Genomic DNA, 16,075 nt, shown 5'->3' on the forward strand with positions numbered 1-16,075 from the left:
GAATTAAGATGATTGCAGTGTATCCCGAGACAAATCCAGAAGGGTGGCTGCTGTAATTGTGTAAGTAGCTGAATGCCAGGGAGAATATGCAGAATGAGGTGGGGCAGCCATCGAGGAGGAGGGAACTAAAGCCAGGGCAGGTTTCCTGAGTGGGAAATGAAGAAGGAACAGGCCCTGAAGTGGCACACATCTGTAAACCCAGTGACATGGAAGGTTGAGGCAGGAGGATCAAAAAGTTTGAGACCAGCCTCTGCATCTTAGATCCCATCTCAAAAAATAAAAAGGCCTGGGAATGTAGCTCAGTGGTAAATTGCTCCTGGGCTCAAACCTCGTACAAAGAAGGATGGGGAGAGGAAAGGTACAGAAACAACAGAGCCATCTGTGGTCCTGCCTCTGTCTGTTTTCTCCACGGCGGCTCCCATGGTCCCTTTCTGCTCACCTGCTCCAACAGCCCTGCCCCCCTGGCTGCCACTCATCCTCAGGACACAGCCTGCTCTGGAGCCTTTGCACTGGGAATTCCCTTTTGACTTACTCCTTCATTTATTACTGAAATGCCATCTTCACAGTGACACTACCTCTTTACTAAAGGACTCCCAACAACCTCTACGCCCACCGTCCTACTCACCCAGCCATCTTTCTATGAACTGCATCTTTTCCTTATCTATTTTGCCACTGTCTGCCCTTCTTCATGAGAATATCTGGTCCACCAGTTTAGGCCATTTTGTCTGTGCTCCACAAATACTTACTGGTTGAATGAATGAACTAGTTAGCCACAAGACTGCATTTCCCGTTTCCCCTGCAGTACAGTGTTTCACTTACTCTGTCAAGGAAAAATTCACTGGTTTCTGGAGGTTTTTCAGACCAAGAAGCAGTTGCAGGGCCCTCCACGAAAACAGATCCCAGTCACTATCACTGAGTTACTGTTTTGAAGAAGGAATTAGACCAATTGGGTCTTCTGTTTAGAAAACTTTTGATAAAAATTGATATTAGAAAATGACAGCATTTTAAAATTAATGTTCTAGAGAAACTGAATGGTGGAATTTCTAGGTCAGTGAGGCTTCGGCAACTCTAGTGGGAAGATTCTAGAATAATAGTAGACTGCCTACAGACTGGAATGTGCAGCAGACAGTATCTGGAGACCTGATGGATGCTTCTTTCTACTGCAGGCCCTACCAAATGGAGCTCCAACCTCAAAGCCCAGCTCCCCTGCCCTTATTGAGACAAAGGAACCCAATGGGAGTGCCCAGGCCAGTGGCTCCACATCGGAGGAGGCTGAGGAACAGGAGGCCCAGGTAGGCCCAAAGCAAGGAGGACTCACCAAGGGCCAACTTGTGGGTAGGAACTGGGAAGAGGTAGGTTTGCTGCAGTAGGAAGGAGGCACATACTGGAAGTGGGAGGCTTTGTCACTAGCCTGGATGCTGCTCCTTTTTAGCAGTGACCACATTTAGACAGTATAACTGTCTCTTCATCAGTTACATGAAGTCAAGATGGGTAAGTTCCAAGAGGCATGTGCCTGTGAGGCCTCCTGTAGTCACATGGCCCAGAATCCTACAGGTTTGAGATCAGTGAGGACATCCATGGAAGATTCTATAGGATCCGAGACTGTTTTATTGAGAGTGAGACTTCTAAGCTAGACTTACCCCTCTGGCTAGGTCAGACCCACAAGTTCCATGCACAGATTGACATTTCCAAAGCCCACACAATTAACGACTAGTATGCTGACCCCGAGAATGGGCATGTCTTGGGAGATGATCCAGAACTGCCCCCACTGCCAAGAAGCTCTTAGGGGCTGGAGATGTGGCTCCATGGTACAGTACCTGCTGAGCATACTTGAGGTCCTGGTTTCCATCTCCAGCACTGCAGAAAACCAAAGAGCATCCTTAGCACTAAGGAGCCAGCTGAGTGGATACACTGACAAAGGTGAACTGGAGATGGAGCTCTCTGCCTTGCTTGGCTGGTCTCTCTGTGCAACGAGAGGAGAGTTGTTCCCAAGGCCTTTGTGTCTGACATCAGAGAAGGTGGTAGACAAAGCTTAATGTAACTGGCTTTTCCTTGAGCAATCAGTATTCCGCAGCTTTTCCTGATTGGTGATTTTCTTGATGAAAAGTGGACTTACAGATTTGATATAACTCAATAACATGTACATAGAGATGGCTTTAGCAGCCAGTGACTCTTCATGTCCTAATCATTAGCTTTTGTCACTATGCTCCAGGGTATGCTTCCTGAACGTAGGCTCTTGGTGCCTAAAGAGCCCAGCCAGAGGGAAAAATAAAAAGGAACTGGGGAAGCAGGGATTATCTGGGGTAGGGTCAAACTCAGCACAGTTGAGCTGAAGACTAGGGAGTCCTGGCTCTGGCTCCCTGGTGCACTCCTGGACCTGCTGTGACAGCTCCAACACTCTTGTTATTTGGACTGACAGCTGTGTAGTCATAGCTGGAGTTGTATTTTTAGAGTTGATACCTTTCCTTTGTGACTAGGACTAAGGTGGCAGAAGCCCCAGCACTGCCCACCTTCCCCTTTTCAGCCTACTAGCAACAAGGACATTCTCTACCCTCCCATCATACCCTATTCATACTCTTTTGCAAAATGGGCCAGATGTGAGCTTTTGCCATTCCCTTAAGCCCTAGGGTTGGAGGTCACTTGTGCCCTCAAAGATGTCAACATGTAGGGCTTCATGTGACCCCTCTTCCAGCAGGAGGATGTGACAGAACTGCACTCTTCAGTACTGCCTTGAATTCTAACCTCCTAATCAGGTGTCAAGGGGCTGCTTCCCAAAACACTGCCATCAGCAGACTAGGGGTCTAGAAAGACCAGACAGGATTGGTTCAGCTTTCGGTCCAAGCAGGATGAAGCAACATGGGAGCATCAGGAAGACTTCCTGTGAAAATGTTCTTTAGAGATAATGGGTCTAGTCCTCAGGAGCATGACCTCTTTTGTTCCCTTCCCCCTCCACCTTCATCCTTCCCAAATCTTCTCATTGTATTACCCCATCAGCCCTACTGACTCTGCCTCTCTGGCTTGCAGGCAGACAACCCCTCGTTTCCCAACCCCCGCCGGAGGCTGCGCCTCCAAGACCTGGCTGACCGTGTGGTGGATGCTTCTGAGGATGAGCATGAGCTCAACCAGCTACTCAATGAGGCCCTGCTGGAGCGAGAGTCTGCCCAGGTGTAAGTGGCCACTGCAGAGGTCCTGGAACACTGCTTCTCACAGGCCCTTATGTGGGGTACAGGAAACCAGTCATATGAAATATGGTCCCACTCATAGGATGTAGCAGATGTGGCATTTGTGGTTCACAGGGCTTGTTTCTACTGCAGGGTAAAGAAGAGAAACACCTTTCTCCTATCCATGCGGTTCATGGACCCAGAGATGGAAATCCGCTACTCAGTGGAGAAGGAAAAGCAGAGCGGGGCTGCCTTCAGCTGCTCCTGTGTGGTCCTGCTCTGCACAGCCCTGGTTGAGATACTCATTGACCCCTGGTAAGGGAGGGGCAGTGGAGGGGACCAATAGGCCAGAGAGGGAGAAAGGTGAGGGACCTCCTAGGGCACAGAGGTGTGAGAGGCAGGCACCTCAGCTGGAGCCCAGTGTCAGGGCACAGGCCCCATCTCTGCTCCATGCACCTTCCTTCTCTGTCTCTGCACCAGAATGGGGTTCTAAGCAGGACAAGAAAGCTAGGGGACAGAGGCATTCAAGAGGATTAGAAAACTTGGCTGGATAGGCCCCAGGGGTTTGGGGGACAAGAATGGGGATGCTGCCTCAACCTGTCACCAAGGCCAACCTGGCTTCCCTTTCTTGGCTTATCTTAGTAAAGCCAGATTCTAGGGTGAGCACAGATGTCCTCAGCAATAGGTCCTTTGGTGCAAGTAGGGTGTTCCAGAGTTTTTGCACAACTCTTAAGCCCCACCTGAAAGATAAACATGACCCTGCCAGTCTCTGGTGGCTGATTAGCAACTCCCTCCTGCCCAGGCATTCCCATTAGAGAGCAGGTGTGTGGAGCCTATGTGGATCTGTTTTAGTAGCTGTAAAAAGCCTTGGCCTCAGCCACACCATCTCAAGTTCCAGATGGAACACTGTGGCAGGTGCTCTTGGAACCCAGTGCACTCATCTGTAAAGTAAGGGTGATGATCCCATCCTGGCAAACTCTCAAGATTGTTTTGAGATCAAAGTCATTCAGTTTACAAATATTTATATATACTTTGTGCTTGAGAATTAAGGTCTAGAGATACAGCAGTGAACAAAGCATAAAGAAATCCCTGCTTTCATCAAACTTAGAATGTCATAGGGAAAGTCACACATGGATATTTAAATAATTTAAAGTATATATCCAGACAGTGGTAAGTATTTCAGATAAAAATTAAAGCAAGGATAGAAGTTTACATATTTTTTATAGGTCACTCAGAGCAGAGCTCACTGATGAGGTGGTAATTCAGTAAAGCACTGAAGGGGGCGAGGAGCAGGCTTTCTGCTATCTGGGAGTGCCTGTCTCAGTCAATGCTGAGGCACAGCGGGTCTAGCCTCTCTGGAGGCACAGCAAGGGCTTAATGCTGCTGGAATGGGGGGGAGATGCAGGGACAGTGGTAGGAATGAATCAAGGTAGAGAGTTCGGGTCTTAGAGGCCATAGCAGGGTGCCGGCTGTCTTCAAATGGGAGGGCAATGGAGGAATATAAGCAGAGTAGTCACCTATTGGGGCACATATTTGAGAATGATCCCCCTGCTATGTTGAGCAGAGTTTAATGAGCAAGAGTGCAAACAGTAAGACCAGTAAGGGGTGGCATTGATCCAAACAAACCATGTGATGGCACTTTAGGCCAGGCTGAAGTTAGATAAGAGGATAAGTGGTTGGATTCTGACTTTTATTGTGGGAGAGTTGGCCTCTAAATATATTTTGGACACAAAGCTGGCAGCATTTGCTGACATTGGTTTTGAGGTATGAAAAATGAATGATGCCTCTAAGGTTTTTGACCAGTATCTGGCAGAATGGAGTTGCCATTACCCAAAAGATGGACAATATAGGAAAAGGAACATTGGAGAGGCAAAGATCAGGAATTTGGTTTTGGCTATGTTAAATTTGAGATGCCTACAGACACTGTCCATAGGCAGCTCAGTTGTAATCTGAGAACTGGGGAGATAATGGAGTGGAGATGCCAACTTGGAAGTCATCTCCTCACAGGGTACATTAAGAGCATGAGATATGATGAAATCCTCAAGGGAGACTGTAGGTGCAAAGAGAAGTAGGTCAAGGCCTAAGTTGAGTGGTACAACTGTGTAGAGATAGGAAGACAGAAAGAACCAGCAGAGAGTGAAAAGATCCTGAAAACCAAGTGAGAATGTTTCAAGGAATTAAGAGATGACCTCAAACTGGACAGGGGATTTAGCAACATGAGGTTTCTGAAGCTCTTCACTCTCTGTGAAAGGGTGAAATGGGAATGGGCACGAGGACCTCAGTGAGAGCAGATTTCTCAGTGAATGGGATGAACTGGATGTGGAAGGACCTTGCCACTGAGGTTTTGAGGAGTCAAAGGATATGTCAGACATAGCGACCCTCAGCAGGAGTTCTGAACTGTTTACCATGGTTACAAAGCAGATGCTCATTCCTAAGAATCCCTTCCCAAGATGTTTTTTTTTTTTTAAATATTTAGTTATAGATGGACACAATCTCTTAATTTATTTTTATGTGGTGCTGAGGATCAAATCCAGAGCCTCATGCTGGGCAAGTGCTCTACCACTGAGTTACAACCCCAGCCACCCCAAGTTTTTATTGGGCCATTTGGTATATCTGTGGCTCTTTCCCCTTTATCTGGGAAATGTCCCAGAGGACAATTGGGGAGGTGGTGCACTCCCAGGCCCTGTACTAAGTGATATCGTATTGCCTAGGGCCTCTCGTTTTGTGCAGCAGCAATTCTCTGTTGTCACATGTAACTGCAGGCACAAGCCTGTGCCATGCTTGTCTCTACTCTCCAAGCTCCTCATCTAATCTCACTTGTACTTTAATCATCATTTCTCTGCCATAGGCTGATGACAAACTATGTGACCTTTGTGGTTGGGGAGATTCTGCTCCTGATCCTGACCATCTGTTCAATGGCTGCCATCTTCCCACGGGTAAGAAGCATTGTCTGTTGGGCTTGGAAGCTTCTGGAAGAGAGTGCACTTCTATAAAACTGCATACTAAAGGAGCTATACTTCCTGACAAATTCTGACTCTTGTCTTTTATTGGGATGGTTCAGGCATTTATCCACTCCCTCCCTCATTCATACATCCATTCATCTGTTCACTGTCAGCTAAGCAAACCTGCTGGGCTGGACTCAGATGGGCCATGGTACTACAGCATACAAGTAAGGTAATCTGGATAAAGGGGAACCTGGGTAGAAAGGCAATGCAGGCCTGGCTGGAAGGTGGGTTGGCTCTGACTATGAAAGACCTTAAAAGCCAGACTAAAGGGATTAAGACTTTCTCCTGCAGGCACAGGCGGTGCCAGGCAGTGTTTGATCAGAAGGATAAGAGAAAAGGAGTGTTTTAGAGAAATCGGACAGGTGGCTTGCCAGGTAACCTGGGGGATTTAGGTGTAATGACCTAGGAAAGGGTGGGATAGGTGGTTAGGCAGAAGGCTGGTCCTGAAAGTTGTTCCTTACCCTGTCCTATGCTCTTGGACATGGAGAGTGATTGGCCAGTGTTGTCCATGCTCCTGGGATGGTCAGCATTTTTGCCAAGTACTACAACTGGAGGCCATGGAGTTGCACGCACACACACACCTGAAGGACTGATAAAGAGTACCTGGACTCTGGCACTGTCTTCTTAGTGTGGTCCCATTTGATCAGTTTTTAGGTGACCCAGTGGCAAGGCACTTTTTAGGTTCCTAGGAACAGAGTATGGGAGCAACAAGAGTTATCAGTAGTCATGTATACTGGACAAAGGGCTATCAAAGGCTCATGACCCTTGAAATTCTATTCCTTCTAGGCCTTTCCTAAGAAACTTGTGGCCTTCTCGACTTGGATTGACCGGACCCGCTGGGCCAGGAACACCTGGGCCATGTTAGCCATCTTCATTCTGGTTATGGCAAACATCGTAGACATGGTAAGCTCCTCTGTCCAAGTTCCTGTTGGAGAAGGGCTTCTTGGCTGTATGAGCAGTCTGTTGGTCCATTCCTTTGCAAGCAGACATAGATTTAAATGGCATTTAAGTTCCTAAAATGATGATTCCATCCAGATGAATGGGTCTTCTGCTGTCACCCAAGGAACCTCTGAGATTGACTTGTTTCCTTGCAGATCTTCCTTCTCAGAGTCTGAGCCCAGTTCCATGAATCTAGTTCTGAGCTAAATGCATCAGTATCTATAGGTTCATATGAAAGTACTAAGGCTCAGAAAGATACACTGACTTTTCTTCATAGCCAGTCAGTAACATGAAGTCAAGTGTCAAGAATTAAAGCAGTTTTAAATCCCACTCCTGAGTTTCCTTCCTTCATGTCTCCTTGTTTAAAGAGTGCAACATACATAAGCATTCTGTCCATCTGAAACATTCCTTACAGTGTGGGCTAGTGTCAACCATCCATCCAGGCCAGGGAGGTAAACCTGTTTCACCAAAGGAGCTCCTGTTTACCTTCTGAACATGGCCAGAACTTCCTAGAAAGGTGAGACAGTAGGAACAGCAGCTTTACAGGGCCCAGATGGCTGGAAGACAAAACATCTTCTGTTCTCCTCAGTTCATAAAGAACTGGGGGTTCTGTGAGCGGGCAGCCAGATGCTTTCCTAGGAAGAAGGGACAGGAGTTGGAAACTCAGATCTATTGATTTAGAGCCACCAGGCATTTATTGAGCATTGAGTGCTTAGAGCTATCATGATGTTCTCTTGTCAGTTGTCACAGCTTCCTCCGATTGTGGTAGTACCATATGCACTCTCTTTTAAAAAGTCCTTTCTTCAAGTATCATGCCGTCATATTACTTGCCGGATTTTAACAATTTAAGTATAGCAATGAAATCAACATGAAGACTGATTCTGGCAGTAGTGTAAGTGAAAAAGCTGCAACCATCAATCAGAAGTCTGATTAGTTACGTGCTCCAGAGCCGACCACACCCATGAGCTGCAATGCCTACCACACAGGGAAAGGCCCCTAACCTCCTGCATGTCAGAATACACCTGAGGCTGGTGCCCACATCTGGGGCCTACAGTTTAACAGGGTCACAGATGCCCTGCAGAATATCTGGAGATCACTGCTTGGTGGGGTAAAAATAAATGGGTTGAGGTGATAATACTGCATGTGCTAGAATTATATGCCAAGACCTTGCCTGAAGCCAGATGAGCTGGAAGTTACACACACACACACACACACACACACACACACACACACACACACACACAATTTTACTTATTTTTTTCTCCAGTTGATGGCTATACTTTCTGTTGATCACATCTGCACAGCAATGAATCCAGCGAAGGTAGTGATCTAGAGGGCAGTTTGGGCAGAGATTTGTTGTCACCATAAGGAAGTGGTAGTAGAGGCCGACTGGTCATAGCCCCTCCTGCAGTGACAGTGTGGTTTGAAGAACATGCTGGATTGGAAGCCTAAGGACCTGGCTCCTGGTTCACTTTATTGCTTGCTAATTATGCAGCTTTGCCCAAGTCCAGCCTCTAAGCTTTCTATGCAATAGGGACAATACTAAAAACACAAGTGAGTTTTTCTGAACATCAAATGAGATATATGGTAAAACTCTTAGCAAGTAATAATTTTGTATTATTCCCTGGTCACTTTCCCCATCCTTCTCTGAGGAAGGTGCAGGAGGCAGCTAAATGGTCACTGCCATGGTATAGCCCTCTCTAATCAGTGTCTGCTGTTCCCTTGTACACCTGTTCCCCTCCTGATCACCCTGGCCTCTAGCTTAGCTGTCTCCAGTACTACACCGGACCCTACAACGGAACCGCAGGGATGGAGCTGGAGGGAGGCTGCCTGGAGAACCCCAAGTATTACAACTACATTGCCGTGCTATCCCTCATCGCCACCATCATGCTGGTGCAGGTCAGCCATATGGTGAAGCTCACACTCATGCTGCTCGTCACGGGTGCAGTGGCCGCCATCAACCTCTATGCCTGGTGCCCCATCTTTGATGAATACGACCACAAACGCTTTCAGGAACATGAGTAAGATGAAGCTTGATTGGGGATCTGCATGGTCTCCTTCCTTCTACCCCAAGTCTCCATTTCAAGGTCATGGGCCTGCACTGAGGTGGCATTCTGCCTCTGGGGCCCATCAAAGGCTTATATGGGAACCAGGGTTTGTGGTTTCTCAGACATGTCACTGGCTGGCTATGATCTGGGAACAGGTCCTCTCCATCTTGATTTAAGACTGGGCATCAACCTGTTGTTCAAAGATACAGCCTGAATGTGCTTTTATCTGCCTCACAGCTTTCCTTTGGTGGCCTTAGAGAAGATGCAGGTATTTTCTACCCCTGGGCTCAATGGCACTGACAGGTAAGTGCTACTGTGTTCCCCTCCTTGGTCTCTGCATCTGTGGTCCTTCTTCTAGAGACAGGGAATATAAGAAGCCAGTATCCTGGGATCAACCTTTCAAAGGCACATAAGTTGTGTTGTGTCTTCATACAGTAGAATACCGTTCAGTAATGGAAATTAAATATAGTGCCACACAAAAACAAGGATGAAAGTTAGAAAAAGCCATGGTAAGATTGGGCCCTGGTCCCACTGCTGTGATATTAGTCTCTTCCCTTCTCCAGACTCCTTACATGGTTCTAACAGCTTCTGTGATCAGTAAGGTACTCTCTGGGGCGTAGCCCTGATGTAAACACCCAGTGTAGCAAGGCCCTGGCTGACTATTAGAAGTCCAATGGCCTAGGGAAGTTCTGCTGCCTCAGGAGGTAAGGACTTCATGTAAAGGAGTATAGTGGTGGGGGTAACTTCCAAGGCTCAGGATGACAGGAACCAATAAAACCCAGGTAGAGGGAACGCAAGTTCCTTACAGGAAGGCAGTATGGGTGCTTTCAGTTGTATTCTGTGTGTCTGGCAGGCTGCTGCTGGTGCCTTCTAAGTACTCAATGACAGTGATGATCATCATCATGATGTTGAGCTTTTACTACTTCTCCCGCCACGTGAGTACCTACACACTCTCTGTCCTACTGGCCTAAACCCATCAGAGCCTCCCAAAAGGCAGATCCAGGATCCTAGAACCCTTCCTAGACCCAGCCTTACCTGTGGCCCTTGGCAAGCCACTGCCTTCTCCCTATTCTGGTTTCTTCCTCAGCAATACAAGGAGAACAGTTCTTTACTTCTTCTGACCTCCTCCAGAGAGTTAAAGGAGCATGGGGGTTGGGGGAGGGTGATGTGCTAACACAAAGGCCTGGATAAGGTCCAGTCCCTAGGCTGGGACTCACGGTTTCTGTATTCACCCTGGCATGTGGCAAGGGGAGGGGTCACTAAAGCACTGATCACAGAGCCAGAAGAGAAAGGAAAGGGATCTCATGAAGTTTGGGGTTAAAAGGATGAAATAAAAAGAAGGAAGAAAGACAGGGCAGGGAGACATCCACACAAGGAATCCATGTTAGCTCAGGTGCCGCCAGTGGTTTGCCAAGGAAAGGACAGTCTTCCTAAGCCACTTCTCAGCCAAGTGGAGCTTCTGGAAAAGGGGACTACACCCTGAGCTGGGAGATTCCCCCCAACCCTCCCACCTCCACCTGCCCATGACAAACCTGCAACTAAAATTAGGTCTCAGGAGTCCCCACACATAGGAAAGGCCTCTTGGATCTCGGCTATAATCAAAGAGGCCAGGATCCATACTTCAGTTGTGGGACAGCCTTTTTGATTACGAGTCCTCTCAGGGTCTACGTCCTTTGCCACTTAGCCGTCTTCCTTCATTTTTCCCAAGGGAACCCCTCCATTGAGGCCCCACTCTATCTTTCCATCACCTAGTTAGGCAAGATATGTGCTCTAAAAACTATCTGTGTCTGTAGGTGGAAAAACTGGCACGGACACTATTCCTGTGGAAGATTGAAGTCCATGACCAAAAGGAACGTGTCTACGAGATGCGACGCTGGAACGAGGCCTTGGTCACCAACATGTTGCCTGAGCATGTCGCTCGCCATTTTCTGGGTTCTAAGAAGAGAGATGAGGTGAGAACATGGTCTGGAGGCCATGTGTTCTTCCTTCCAGGGAGCCCTCTGGGCGCAGGTCTTCTCATGGTGGTTTGGCTCTCAGGTGGAATTGAGCCTGACCAGCAACAATATCAACACAAAAGAGTTTCCTAGGCCTCTTATAAAAGGCACTATTGTAGATATTGTGCATATAGGTCATATCTCTGAGGCCCCATTTCAGAAGACAAGGCCTGGCCAGAGTCCTGCTTTCTGTTGTTGTGATCTTATAAAAACAGAGTGGTTCCCATTTCCACGAAACCCTTTCTCACAGCTAGGCTGTTACAGGAGCTAGGAAAACTATTTTTCATTTATTCAAAATTGTGATGAGCTATTTTCCAACCGAGTTAGGATAACTGGAGAGATGAATGAGTTCAAAAAGTTGAGTGTACACTGTGTGTAGGAGAAGACAGATTTGTTTTCTTAGCACATCACCCCATTGGGCAGCCATCCTTTGAGCTCTTGGATCCTGTCTCCTTTTAGGAGTTATACAGCCAGTCTTATGATGAGATTGGAGTTATGTTCGCCTCCCTGCCCAACTTTGCTGACTTCTATACTGAAGAGAGCATCAATAATGGTGGTATCGAGTGTCTGCGCTTCCTCAACGAGATCATCTCAGATTTCGATTCAGTGAGTGCCTTCCTACCCCCTTCAGTCAGAGCTAGCCCATCCCAGGACAGAGAACTGAATTAACCTAGCCTGGCTACATTTTCCCAGACAAACCCTTTCCCATAAGGACTTCTGCAACTATTTGGAACTGCTGGGTCTCAGGGGTGAGATGGGAGCCTGAGAAATAAGGACTAGCCAATCCTGAGGCCCGATTCTTCCCTCACACTCACATTCAGTAAACATTTATTGAATAACTTGTACACCAGGGAAAATGCTTTTATATACATGCTCAAATACCCTAGGAGACTGGTAATTTTATCTCAGTGTTAGGATTGTGGAAACTGAGGCTCAGAAAGTCAGGTAGTTTGCTAAGTGTGCACTTTGGCATCTCCTGAATGCTTTCTGAGTCTTGTAAATGGGAGCCTGTTAGTTGGTTCATTCATCTCCCTTGATTCTACTGACAATTCTTTTTCCTTAAACCTGGCCACAGCTCCTTGACAATCCCAAATTCCGGGTCATCACCAAGATCAAAACCATTGGCAGCACCTATATGGCAGCTTCAGGAGTCACCCCAGATGTCAACACTAATGGCTTTTCCAGCTCCAATAAGGTAAATAAGCTTGTTAGGTAGGTAACTGTCTATAGAGGAGACAAGGCTTCTACCTGGGGAAAAGAGACCCAGCATGTAGGAAATGAGAAGTGTAACAAAAAGTTACTGAGTACTGTTGTACAAAGGGTTCCCAGACACATACTGCACATGCAGTGCAGATATAAGAGAGTTTACTGAGAAAGCCAAGAAAAAGAACACACACCAATCCCCATTACAGTTCTACAGCGTATGCCTAAGGCAGTTTGTGCACATCGTGACCATGCCCCCTTTAGGATACATACTTTCATAATAACTGGGGAGCAGGAGCAGCCTGTGCAATTCTGTAACAATGGAAACTTTAAAAGGAAGATCTGGGAACTCACTGGCTATCTGCCTGCTCTCTGCTAAGCTAATACAGACCTGTAGAACCCTTGTGTCAGGCACTGTCCTTAAAACATCACCCTGTTCTACCTTTACAACCATGTCAGTACTACTGCCATCTCTACTTTCCGGATGAGATTAACAAAGCAGGTGGAAGGTAGGTCATCACCCTAAAGTATTTATAATCTAGTTGAGGAATCCAGACAAAAATCACTACACAAAAGCTGGGCACGGTGGCACATGCCTATAATCCCTATAGCTTGGAGGCTGAGGCAGGAGAATTGCAAGTTCAAAGGCAGCCTCAGCAATGGTGAGGCGCTAAGCAACTCAGTGAGACCCTGTCTCTCAATGAAATACAAAATAGGGCTGGGGATGTGGTTCAGTGCCCCTGAGTTCAATCCCCAGTGCCAAGACAAAAAAAAAAAAAAAAAAAAAAAAAAAAAAAAACCCAAAACCTGAAGACCAGGCTTAGGGTGGTGGAGATCTGTGTCATGATCAGGTAGATGACAGGAAGCAACTGAGTTGGGTAGAGTCTGTCTCCCCTATTACTATGGCCAGTCTTGTCCTAGTGAACTGGTGGTTTCTGAGGGAGGATAATGCTAGAGAAACCTGTATGAACTCTTGTCATAGCAATATGCTGCAGCAGACTCCAGGACGTAGGAAAGGCCACCAACAAGTAGATGTAGAGACCTCTTCCCTTGTAAATGCTGCTATAGGAAGGAAGCAGGAGAGCAGGCTGCCCCAGTGAGAGCCTGGGTGGCTCCTGACGCTTTCACCACTGCTTGTCACAGGAGGAAAAGTCAGATAAGGAGCGCTGGCAGCACCTGGCTGACCTGGCCGACTTTGCACTAGCCATGAAGGATACACTTACAAACATCAACAATCAGTCCTTCAACAACTTCATGCTGCGCATAGGTAAGGGATCCAGCTCACCTGCCCTGGCTGTCTGGTGCTGGGGATACCAGCAGAAAAATACCAGAGGCTCAGGAAGACCAAAAGCAGTTAGGGTGGGGAGGTCACAGACTCACAGAGCTAGAGAGGATTTGAAGGATCTTTAGCCCAGTCTCTTCAAATTGAAAACCTGAATGAGGGCTGAGGTTGTGGCTCAGCGGTAGAGCGCTTGCCTAGCACATGCAAGGCCCTGGGTTTGATCCTTAGCACCACATAAAAATAAAGATACTGAGTCCAACTACAACTAAAAAATAAATATTAAAAAAAAAAAAAAGAAAACCTGAACGATGAAATGGTTGAGCTAGACCTGTCCTTATGACATACTCATAATCCAGCATTCCTTCTGACATGCCCAGGAAGTGGGTCTGTTGTCTTAACTTTTAGGGTGTTTCTGAGACTGCTAAGGACTCTCCTCAGAGTGGATTGTCTTTTGAAAGGAGTTAATGTCACATGCCATTCCCTACTGAGAGGGTCTCACTCCTGGATGAAGTTGCAGAGCCCTGAAGTACTAGCTATGTTAGAAGCTGGCCAGTACTGCACTGATTAGATCACTTGGCATATTGGGGGTAGTTAACATTTGCCATGGACTTGGTGAGGACAGGATAATTAGGAGACATGGTTCTGTCTTCTAATAGCTTAAAGATGACTTCAACAATACAAAGTATTACATATTCAAGAGCTTTTGTGGTGGGAGTCAGGTAAAAATTTTTATAAAACTGGAACTGGTGGCTTCTGAGGGAGGATAATGCCAAGGTTGGCATGTGGCTGTGCTGAACTTTATGCCTCCTACTCCAGGCATGAACAAAGGAGGGGTTCTGGCTGGGGTCATTGGAGCCCGGAAACCACACTATGATATATGGGGCAACACAGTCAATGTGGCCAGCAGGATGGAGTCCACAGGGGTCATGGGCAACATTCAGGTATGTTCAGCATGCTCAGGTACAGGGAATAGGAGAAAAACAGCACAGGGAATGCTCTGCACCACTGCCTCCTGTTGCTGGCCCAGAATGCTAAGCTGGCAAAGCTGTGAGGTGAAGGTCATGCATGGAAAGAGAGGCCTTTAAAGCCTCAAGAGAAGGAAGAAAATGGTTCAGTCCACTTGCAACAAATAGGTCTGTTTGAGTTGAGAAGAGCTTGTGCTCTGGTATGAACTGATATTTGGTGCTGACAGCAACTTCCCCCGGGGCAATCCTGATGTCTGTCACCTGGGTCTGTAAGAAAAGCTCCATGAACTGGGAGCCCAGAGAACAGAATAGGGAGTTACAAGTTCCCAGACTGTAGTCTGCTACATGGGTGACCTGTGGCTGTCCTACTGGAAGAGAGGACTGCGGCTGTCTTAGAGAGGGGGGCTTTGGACCAGTTGCCCCGAGTTCCACGGGTCTCACCTGGAGCTCTCTTGAGGGGGGGGGGGGTCTGGGATAGAACATTAAAGATGAGCACTGACTGGGACCTAATGGTCACATGAGTATAGATAGTACGTGTGGATCCGTTTTCAGCCCAAGGCCTCTAAACCCAGCACAGTCTAGGCTCCCTCTCTAACCGCAAGCTCTCTTACTTTCTCCTTCATGTGCAGGTAGTAGAAGAAACACAGGTCATCCTCCGAGAGTACGGCTTCCGCTTTGTGAGACGAGGTCCCATCTTTGTGAAAGGGAAGGGCGAGCTTCTGACCTTTTTCTTGAAGGGGAAGGATAAGCCAGCTGCCTTCCCCAATGGCTCCTCTGTTACACTGCCCCACCAGGTGGTCGACAACTCCTGAATGGCCTCTACTCCCATGACAGCCCACATGGAAAGGGAGAATTTCTTTCTTTTGGAATTGAAGAAAGGCCTTGGGAAAGGGCAATGACCACGTCCTGATGTTCCTGAATTACTGAAGTGCACACTCCCATAGACTTTAAGTTTAAAATGTTAAGCCTTCACTTGTTTGTGGATATGTCAGCTCTGAGGGTGGCCATACTATTCTTCAGTGTGCCTGTAGCTTCCCCAGAGTAGGAGTCTTAGGCGTAGTACTCGGAGAGTCCTTCCAGAGCCCTAGTTCCAACTCAGCCCTTCTTCCCCCAGAGAGGCCATGGCCACTGTGAGTAAGAATTCGGCAGAGGTGGAATGAAGCTGCCTTTGCCACTGGGCTGGGAGCACAGGAATAGGAGCTTTGCTAAAAAGAGTAGGGCTTGGCAGAGTTAGATACTGCTGGAGAATGCTCCACTTCTGCTGGAACCTGACAACAGTGCTTTCATTGTGAAGAGAGCTCCCACGGAGACCTGTCTTCATATGGTCCCAGTTAGGTTAAATGGCCCTTGTCCTGATGTTCCTGGTAATCTTGAAAGGTTCTTCTGGAACCCCCATCACCTTAGTTATGAGAGCAGAAAGTGCAATATTTCCTTTCACCTGGTGGGGGGAGGGGGGTTATTTCTGAAAGAAAAATATA

General features: G+C 47.3%; 1 protein-coding gene across 3 annotated transcripts in view; it reads left to right on the forward strand.

The window, feature by feature from the left end:
• The window catches only part of ADCY3 (adenylate cyclase 3), an 85,975-nt gene extending 70,552 nt beyond the window's left edge, over positions 1–15,423 (forward strand). The window contains exons 9-22 of one of the 3 annotated variants that reach the window (XM_081264107.1): positions 1,167–1,292; positions 3,025–3,167; positions 3,315–3,476; positions 6,010–6,097; positions 6,953–7,069; positions 8,867–9,126; positions 9,391–9,456; positions 10,007–10,088; positions 10,947–11,105; positions 11,607–11,753; positions 12,223–12,342; positions 13,494–13,617; positions 14,449–14,573; positions 15,227–15,423. In XM_081264107.1, the coding sequence (XP_081120233.1) occupies positions 1,167–1,292; positions 3,025–3,167; positions 3,315–3,476; positions 6,010–6,097; positions 6,953–7,069; positions 8,867–9,126; positions 9,391–9,456; positions 10,007–10,088; positions 10,947–11,105; positions 11,607–11,753; positions 12,223–12,342; positions 13,494–13,617; positions 14,449–14,573; positions 15,227–15,409 (1,902 nt within the window). In that variant the 3' untranslated portion in view covers positions 15,410–15,423. Of the gene's footprint in view, positions 1–1,166; positions 1,293–3,024; positions 3,168–3,314; positions 3,477–6,009; positions 6,098–6,952; positions 7,070–8,866; positions 9,127–9,390; positions 9,457–10,006; positions 10,089–10,946; positions 11,106–11,606; positions 11,754–12,222; positions 12,343–13,493; positions 13,618–14,448; positions 14,691–14,731 lie in introns of all 3 variants that reach the window. The other 2 variants (XM_081264108.1, XM_081264106.1) reach the window with 2 other exon arrangements.
• Positions 15,424–16,075: the final 652 nt, after the last annotated feature.

Source organism: Spermophilus citellus (assembly GCF_964194105.1).
Source record: "Spermophilus citellus genome assembly, chromosome: 13".
In the NCBI taxonomy this organism is placed as follows: Eukaryota; Metazoa; Chordata; class Mammalia; order Rodentia; family Sciuridae; genus Spermophilus; species Spermophilus citellus.